The sequence below is a fragment of the Endocarpon pusillum genome (assembly GCF_000464535.1).
Source record: "Endocarpon pusillum Z07020 unplaced genomic scaffold scaffold4610, whole genome shotgun sequence".
Taxonomy (NCBI): Eukaryota; Fungi; Ascomycota; class Eurotiomycetes; order Verrucariales; family Verrucariaceae; genus Endocarpon; species Endocarpon pusillum.
In genome coordinates, this window is record NW_006916447.1 from 98,254 (window position 1) to 107,832 (window position 9,579).

Here is a 9,579-nt window from a genome sequence, read left to right on the forward strand (position 1 = left end):
CATTATTATACTCATATAGACAGCTGCTGAGGTCTGCCTGAAGGGATCGGAAGCAGCCATCAGAAAGATATGCACAAGAAAATATGTACAGAAGGTGTTTGCAATACAAGCAAGCAAACTCAAGATGAATTGGTGTTTGATGAAGATGTTTGACCAGATGTAACCATCTCGCGATGTGCCCATGTGCCGACATGAGCCCGCGTTCACAAGACGCGCTAAGTGATTAGTCTGACGCCTATCCACGTGATGCTCATTGGTAAGTAGGGTGGCACGTATTACGCCATAATGAGCTGCGAGCTTGTACCTACCAGGCACCCAGGCTCTATGGAGTCAACCTGAAAGGCGAGAGTAGAACCTCTGATCCTTCCGAAGCTTGATTGTGCACAGAGTAAAGGTAAAAGAGGATGATGGGATGTTGGAGGACGAGGTGTGCAAGCTTTTCACTTTTCTCCTCCAAAACCCCTCTTTGTGAACATCAACCAACAACCCTGCCACTCTTGGGCACTGTCTGATCAGCTTCTGTGTTAGCACCGAAGCGGCTCATGACTTGTAACGGTATCATGTCATCCTGCGTGGCATACGCTGGCACGGAAGCCTTCTCGGATTTCAGAAGCCAAGCCCTAGCAGCAAGTATTGGTGCAGCTGATGTTAAAGCTCAATGGTTTCACTATGTTTGCCTCAGTCGAGAACCAAAAAGCACCGAATCAGAAGTCCTGGAGAGACTCTTGAATTATGGAGTACCTGAGGAAACGTTTCGAAGCCCTGGTGTCGCTAGCAGAGAACAAGTATTCTACGTGGTCCCCAGACTTGGAACCATCTCACCATGGAGCTCGAAAGCTACCAGCATTGCTGTAGTGTGTGGTCTTGGCAACCTTGTTAAACGCATCGAACGGGTCATGAAAGTGTCTGTGTTTCTTACGCCAGATCAGGTTCTCGATGAGAAAACGGCTTTGGACTTTCTACATGACCGGATGACTCAATCAATATCAGAAACTGAGCCCGATACAAATGCAATGTTCCAGCCGTCCACTCCAGCACCCCTAATTGAGTACGCCTGGTCTGATGCTGAAGCAGCAACGCAGGTTCTTAAGGATGCAAATCGTGACCTGGGTCTTGCTCTGGACGCTTCTGAGATTCAATATCTTGCTGAAGCATACTCCAAACTAGGACGCGCTCCCACTGATGTCGAATTGTTCATGTTCGCTCAAGTCAATTCGGAGCACTGCCGCCACAAGCAATTCAATGCCAGCTGGATCATTGATGGCCAGAAGATGCCGAATTCACTTTTTGGGATGATTCGGAATACCCATAAGGTTACACCAAATGGGACTGTGAGCGCCTATAGTGATAACGCAGCTGTATTGCAAGGTAAGGAGGCCAGCTTCTGGGCTCCAGACAATTTGACTGGCCAGTGGGCACAGTCGCAAGAGTTAGTCCACTACCTTGCAAAGGTAGAGACCCATAACCATCCTACTGCTGTATCGCCTTATCCTGGAGCAGCCACTGGCTCGGGAGGAGAAATTCGAGATGAGGGAGCTGTAGGCAGAGGCTCAAAACCTAAGGCTGGGCTGACGGGGTTTTCTGTGTCCGACCTTCTCATTCCAGGCAATGTACAGCCTTGGGAGCTGGATATTGGTAAGCCTAACCATATAGCGAACAGTCGGAGCATCATATTGGAGGCCCCTATCGGAGCTGCTGCTTTTAATAATGAATTTGGCCGTCCATGCACCACCGGATATTTCAGGACACTTTTGACCGAGATCGATATTGGTGGAGGAACAAAAGAAATTAGAGGCTATCACAAACCCATTATGATCGCTGGCGGCGTAGGCACAGTTAGACCCCAGCACGCCATCAAAAGGCCTGATGTGGTGCAGCCTGGATCTCATCTTATTGTGCTAGGTGGGCCGGCTATGCTGATTGGGCTCGGAGGCGGAGCAGCATCAAGCCTTGCGTCAGGTGAAGCATCTGTTGACCTTGATTTTGCCAGCGTCCAACGAGGCAATGCAGAGGTGCAGCGCCGCGCACAAGAAGTCATAAACACTTGTACGGCTATGGACGAGAGGAATCCTATCCAGTTCATCCATGATGTTGGTGCGGGCGGCCTTTCAAACGCATTGCCCGAGCTTGTTCATGATGCAGGTCTGGGTGCAAAATTTGAATTGCGAGAAATAGAGAACGCCGACAAGGGAATGAGCCCTATGCAAATCTGGTGCTGTGAGGCTCAGGAGCGATATGTTGTTGCTGTTGGAAAGGACGGACTGAACAAGTTTCGATCAATTGCTCACAGGGAGCGTTGTGGCTATTCTGTTGTTGGCAAGGCCACCGGTTCAATGCACACGGAAAAGCGTTTGATTTTGACGGATCGGAATAGCAGAGACCATCCGACGGCCATTGATCTGCCAATGTCAATTTTGTTTGGGAAGCCGCCGAGGATGACCAAAGAAGCAGTGTCTCGACGCTTGACACTTCCGTCATTCGACAACAGCTTGTCTGCTTACTTGCCAAAGCTCAGCGGGACAGACTTGTTGAGTGAAGCTGTCAATAGGGTACTAAAATTGCCGGCTGTCGGATCCAAATCATTCTTGATCACCATAGGAGATAGGACAGTTGGTGGCCTGACCGCAAGAGATCAAATGGTTGGTCCGTGGCAAGTTCCTGTGGCAGATCTATCAGTCACAGCAACCTCATTGACTCAAGGGATCAAGACCGGCGAAGCAATGGCCATGGGAGAGAAGCCTACGCTGGCTTTAATTTCCCCTGCCGCATCTGCAAGAATGGCTGTTGCCGAGTCGTTGATGAACACTGCTGCTGCAGATCTTCCAGAGCGGCTGCATGGGGTGAAGCTGTCTGCCAACTGGATGTCAGCTAGTAGTCATCCTGGAGAAGGAGCCGCAATATATGAAGCTGTGGAGGCCATAGGTATGAAATTGTGTCCTAGGCTTCAGATCAGTATACCGGTTGGCAAGGACTCCATGTCCATGAAAATGAAATGGAAGAACGAGAAGACTAAGGAGACCAAGGAGGTTACAGCACCATTGTCGTTGATCATATCTGCCTTTGCACCAGTTGAGAACATCAAAAAGACATGGACGCCCCAGCTTCGAAGATTTGAGGAGGTCGGCGAATCAATACTATTCTTTGTCGATCTAGGCGTGGGTAGAAGAGCTCTTGGAGGATCAGCACTGGCCCAAGTCTTCAAGCAGGTTGGAGATGTCTGTCCTGACATCCACGACGTGGACCTTCTCAAAGACTTCTTTGACGCCACTCAGCAACTCCAAGAAACAGGCATTGTGCTCGCCTACCATGATCGCTCAGACGGCGGCCTGCTCACCACACTAGCAGAAATGATGTTCGCTGGTCGTTGCGGTGCCAATATAATGCTTGATGCTATTTGTCCCTCTTCACAAACTCCTGACATAATCTCAACTCTCTTCAATGAAGAACTCGGAGCAATCTTTCAGGTGCGCAAACATGATGAAAATGTCTTCAAGTCCTGCTTCTCCACCTGCGGCCCGCCACCGAACCTCCTCTATAAAATCGGCATCGTACCCGAATCCTCAGCGAAACAGGACCTCGTAATCTACCACGGCGCCAAACTCATCTACCGCGCTACACGTTCCGAGCTTCAGCAAACCTGGTCCTTCACCTCTCACCAAATGCAACGCCTTCGAGACAATCCAACCTGCGCCAATGCCGAATACGCCAACATGACCAACGACGCCGACCCAGGCCTCAGCTACCGCCTTACCTTCTCCCCAAACGAAAATATACTCTCTTGGAAATCCACCTTCCTCTCTCCCTTTCAGAACAGACCTCGCGTCGCCATCCTCCGCGAACAAGGCATCAACGGCCAAGCAGAAATGGCCTATGCCTTCCACATCGCCGGCTTTGCAGCCATAGACGTACACATGACCGACATCATCGAAAATCGCGTCTCGCTGTCCACTTTTGTCGGCTTAGCAGCCTGCGGCGGCTTCAGCTACGGCGACGTCCTCGGCGCAGGTCGCGGCTGGGCCATGAGCGTCTTGCAGCATCCTGGCACGAAAGCTGAATTCAAGAATTTCTTTGAGAGGGGGGATACTTTCACATTGGGTGTATGCAATGGATGTCAGTTCCTCTCGTATCTCAAAGAGATCATCCCCGGGACAAAAGACTGGCCCACGTTCACAACGAACGAAAGCGAGCAATATGAAGCTCGGTTCTGCATGGTGAAAATCTCAGATCCCCCAGCTTCCCGGAATAACCCAACCGTCTTCCTCCATGGAATGCACAACTCCTGCATACCCATCGCCGTTGCTCATGGCGAAGGACGCGCTACATTCCGTAACAGCAATCCAAACGCTGCGAAGGAGCTGGTGAAGAACAACATGGTGCCCCTGCGCTATGTAGGGAATGATGATTTCAAACCAACGCAAAGATATCCCTTCAATCCGAATGGCAGTCCAGAGGGCATCGCTGGGGTGAGGAGTCAGGACGGGAGAGTTCTGGCCTTGATGCCGCACCCGGAACGCACGATCATGAGTGGGATTGCGAGTTGGATTCCGGATGGGAAGGCGGAGGAGTGGGGGACGGAGGGGCCTTGGGCGAGGATCTTCCAGAGTGCGAGGAGGTGGGTAGGTTAGGATCGATTGCGGATGGGTTGCGTTAGGTTACCTGAAGGTATGGGCATGTGGCGATGAGTACGGTGCTTTAGAAAGAGTTATAGAAGTGTTCTGCCATGGGCGGATGTCAGTGCTTAGAATCTGATGTGACAAGCTCACTACTGCTCGTGTCGCTGCTGGCGTGTTGCAGGATCTCACCCTAGTATTCGTAGGGGGAGATTTAGAAATACCCCGCAGCAGGGTGGCCTCCAATGCTTGCGAACTCACAGTGACAAGCTGATTACTCCTCATGTCACTTCTGGCGTATTGCACTACTACTATTATGAATCCCGGGGTAGCAGACCTCCTCCTCCACAAGGCAGTAAGAGCGCGAGTGAAGACGTCTGGGCACCTTATGTCGCAACTTCTCCGATATCCTCAACTTCGTCTTCCTCTGAACCGGCAAGTCTCCCGATTACGCTAGTTGCAGCCCGAGTCATGTCGATATAAGCCGAAACGGTGACCACTAGGATACCAGCCACGACTCGATGAAGTTGCACTCAGCGGCTCAGGGTTGGAATATGAAGGATATGCTCCTCTTCCCGTGTGATCAAGTGGTCAATATAGTTCCGACGGCTGGGAGCTGCTGGGTCCAGCGATCAGGCTATAGCACAAGCTCTTTTCGATAAGACGCGATTAACCGCATCTTTTCGAAGGATCTTCCTGATGATATCTGCATTTAATTTCTCGACTTCTCGCACCCTCACCGTGAGCTCTTTCGCCAGTCTAACCTCGCTGCGAGGATATTCCAGTACCTCCCCTCCTCCTGCGCGCTTACTCTTCCCATGCTCTTCAACCCCGCAACTACGAACGAAAGGTGGTTCTCGAAGTCGCCTCTCACTTTCCGTAACTGATGCACCAAGGTAGAGTCCTCCGGGATTATGAATGTCGAGTACCCTTCCCCATCATCGTCGTCGTTGTCGTCGTCGTCGCTATCGATCTCGTCCGAAGAGTTGTTCTCGACGCCGTCCCGGAGCTGACGGCGTTGCTGGTGACTCATGGCCGAGGCGTAAGAGCGTGCGTCGGAAGATGTGCGCCTTCTCCCACCGCTGGCGGGGTTATTCAGGTCTGAGAACCGGATGCAGAGATCCAAAACCGAGACAATCTCGTCATGGATTGGTTTCAGCTTCTTGTACGTCAGGCATGCTTCTTCCAGATCTGTGCAGTATCGGTCGTGAGTGTCGATCATTGCGTCGATATCGGCAGCGTCGGCTAGATCCTGTTGGAGCTTGGAGTTGGCTACTTCTACGACAAGAGTTGTGAAATGGCTGTACAGAGTGTTGACGAAGAGGAGGAGGTTGTGGTGGAGCATGAGATTGAGATTTTGCGCTTGAAGAGTAGTGTTGGGTCTGCCTGCACGCACTTGAAAGAAGCTGCGGCGCTCTAGAATGTATTTCGCTCGTCGGATCTGGGTTAGGAATGTTGATACTCGCTGATACGATGCAAGCGAGGGTAGGGTGAGCACGTTGGCGACAGACCAATGCAGCTTATATTGAACTTGTATGTCTTTGAGAAGTTTCATGGATTGTCGGCGATGGGACATCTGTCCGGAGGATTTAAAAGTGGACCTTATGGAAAGCCGCTCGATTTCGACGCATTGGACGTATTTGAAGATGGTTTGAAAGAGGTCTCGGAGTAGGAAACGGTCATTCCAATTCTTGTCGCACCTATCGATGGCAGTGAAGATCTTTGTATCCACTAAATCGGTAACGTAGCCATTGCTAGCAAAGTAGACAGAATGAAGGGCGTCAAGAGTCTTCCAAAGACCGCAATTATTGCCAAGGTGACCTCGTAATGTGCGAGTGACAACATGCAAACGCGATTCGACGTAGTCTTGCACAGAAGTTGCCAAAATCTCCGCAAATGGTACCAGAGAATTTGCGCTCGTGGGAACTGACTCCGGAGGTGTGAGCACTGGAGAGTCGCCAAATCTGTCATGGGGGCTATTCAAACGCTGCAGGAAGACGACCGATTTCCCAACTCTGAAGATTTGTGCCTTGACGGATTGTAGAAAGTTGGGACAGCGATTTGGGGCAGAATCATCAGCCAGTTGGTACCATGTTTGCCATAGCTGCGAGGGATCCTGGCTGAGTCCGGATGTGGTGACAAACATCACTGTCTGGCGGTCACCAACGGTGCCTTGGTCCGTCCATTCTCGCAGAGGTCGGAAATAGCTGTCGAAACATTGGAGGAAGACTGTTGATAAACTTCCAAAACCAACTTCATCGCCACTTGTTTGTGATCGGCAGACTCGATCGAAGACTATCTCCAGATAGTGAACGACATCAATGCTCTCAGGCCCTATGTCTGCTATGAGCTGTGCAAGGGGGCTACAGACTTCCACAATCTTGCCAACAGCTGCAAAGAGCTGTATCATAGTTGCAGCTGCGTCATTCTCATCTACAAGAATCTTGTGCTCCAAGGCAGACAACCGACCATCAACGTGCTGCAGCGTATCTTCCAAGGCTGAACGGAAAGTCTGCATAACATGCTGGGATTGTGGTTTGTTAGCATAACTTCGGAGTAGATCAAGCCGATTTGCAGTATCACCAAAATCAGACAAAATGTCCAGAAAAGTTTCTCGGCTGCAGTTGTTCAGATGAAAACGCTGGTCGATCTCGTACCGATTTCCTACTCTCCAAAAGAGAGCCGTTGGAAGCCCCTGAAGCATGAACAAGATCTCTCGGATGACTTGAAGCTCTGTAAGTTGGTATGAATCGGTTGAGACATTCCGCCAAAATTGGTCTTCACGCAGACGGGCCAATGCCTTGGATCCCGAATCAGGATCAAGAGGCTCGAAGTTCGCCTGAAGGCAAACCTCTTGCTCTTCGGATTGGGGAACCTTACCGTCCGAAGTGGGTACTACTTCGACTGCATCGTCATCAGAGCTGAGGTCGCTATAACAGGCAATTGTCCATATATCATCGCTTCGGTCTACAGGATCAACTGCTTCAATTTCGGCCCATGTCAACGACGGCACCACTGCTGAGCCACTGCTAATATCAGCAAGCCATTCAATCCTGGTCTTATCCGTCGGTTCATCAGAGAGGCGCAGCAGTAGATCTAATATATCGGGAAGCCATTTCTCAGGATGCTGCTTGAGCCTCACCAGACTTTTGTGAAGGGCATCTGCGAGCTATGTTGTTGAGGATCTGCAATTTCTCTTGCAACCCTTCGAATTTTCTTGCGACTTCGAACTGGTTTGTCCGTGCATAGTTGTGACTCTTCAACCTTCTTGAAAAGGCATCGTTGTGCTTTCTCAGCCTGGAAGCCGAGGTGCCATTGGGCAAGAGGGAAGCAACGAGTTGATCGGCCAGAGCAGTATTTGGAGTCGCAGGAGCCATGGCAAAAGATCAAAATAGATACTATTGGTCATCATAGACTATCTTTCTCAATCTTGGCCAGATACGCTCTCTGCCGAGATACAGGTTCAATGCTTTACATCAAGCAGTAAACATGTTTGTGGATTAACTTCTTCGGTCATCCCCTATGGTAGCGCGTTCAGAATCACGGCGGATAGCTTCAGCACTGGTGCTTCGTACTTACGTGGAGAAGGGCTCCGAAAATGACGTACTATTGGTCCGAAGGGTCTTGGCATATTAACCGATGTTTTGTCATTACAAAGATCGTCAAATGGCTATCCTCCGGACTGTCGTAAATTTTGCGTATTTTCTAATTGGTCTTCGAGACCCACTCACAGGCAAACCTTAACTGGATCTGAACGAATAACAGACGTCAAGTAAGACCTTAAATAAATTAAGCTCTTTGTTAAGCTACATCGAGCTTAAAGCTGTCATAATGAGACATCGCAATTCGTCCAGCTTGTAAGTCAAGCGCTTATAATCCAATGATAAGCTCGAGATCTTTCATCGCGTTTATCATAACCAATTAGAAAATACGCAAAATTTACGACAGTCCGGAGGATAGTTTTGGAAAATAACATCCAAAATGACATAAATTTAGTAGATTTTAGATGTCTTGACTACATATTAATTTGCAAACTAGATCATGTTATGATTAGGTTTAAACTAAGCACACATTGATGGTAATTTATAACTTCCAGAGTGTTACGAATCCTCCTGCGACCTACGCCAAGACCATATTCTCTGTGGCACTGACCATGGCTCACAGAGCTCATCTCGGACCCAGCTCCCCGCCGCTATTCTAGCCATCACTGACGACAGGTACCCACAGTTGTCTGTACCTGGCCTCAGCGAGATAAGGGGCACAGACATGTATATAGAGCGTTGTGTTCCTACTTTCGTTTCCTTTTCTTCACGCTTTATCTTGTATATTAGGCCTAACCATAGCTCTCCTGACATTACAAAGTGTCTCACTTATTTTTATCTTCTGGTCCTTAGGTCTGCCTTAACCTATTTTTCCTTTGTCATTATTCCTTGTTGCTTAGTCTAGGCAGTAAAAGAATTATTGTCTCTCCTTCTTTCATCCTGTTCTGCGTCCCTCTTCCTCCTTAGAAGAGTCTGAGATCTCTCTTAAGTCCTTTTTATCTACAGAAGCTATAACTAACACCCGGATATATCTTAATAATAATATAGTTAACTTATAAGAATCTTTTTATATATCTATTCTTATATATAGTCCAGCTTTAATTTATATTCTCTAGCCCTTTAAGCATCTAGCTTAAGATTTGACTTAAGGCTTAATAGCTTAGACCTTATTAATAATAATTATAATCTTGTATTAGAATTAATAACTCTAGTATATATTTATAAAGTTAGAAAAGACTATAGATGTTCTTATATTTAGTGATCTAGGGCCTAATACTTATAAAGACCTAGAAAGGTTTAGAGTAAGCCTTACTTTAAAATTTAAAGTTAATACTAATAGATATCTTATACTTATATTATATGTTTATTATATATTCTCTTAACTTACAGATTATGCCTTAGACATTACTTTAGATAACGTTAATTAC

At 48.3% G+C, this 9,579-nt stretch overlaps 2 protein-coding genes across 2 annotated transcripts; one reads left to right on the plus strand and one right to left on the minus strand.

The window, feature by feature from the left end:
- Positions 1–560: 560 nt before the first annotated feature.
- On the plus strand, positions 561–4,625 carry EPUS_07620 (uncharacterized protein; the record flags this gene model as incomplete). Its single annotated transcript, XM_007805834.1, has 1 exon — positions 561–4,625. The coding sequence occupies one exon, from the start codon at positions 561–563 to the stop codon at positions 4,623–4,625; it is 4,065 nt and encodes a 1,354-aa protein (XP_007804025.1).
- Positions 4,626–5,346: 721 nt separating this feature from the next.
- On the minus strand, positions 5,347–7,987 carry EPUS_07621 (uncharacterized protein; the record flags this gene model as incomplete). Its single annotated transcript, XM_007805835.1, has 2 exons — positions 5,347–7,706; positions 7,753–7,987. The coding sequence occupies 2 exons, from the start codon at positions 7,985–7,987 to the stop codon at positions 5,347–5,349; spliced, it is 2,595 nt and encodes an 864-aa protein (XP_007804026.1).
- Between the last annotated feature and the right edge of the window lie 1,592 nt (positions 7,988–9,579).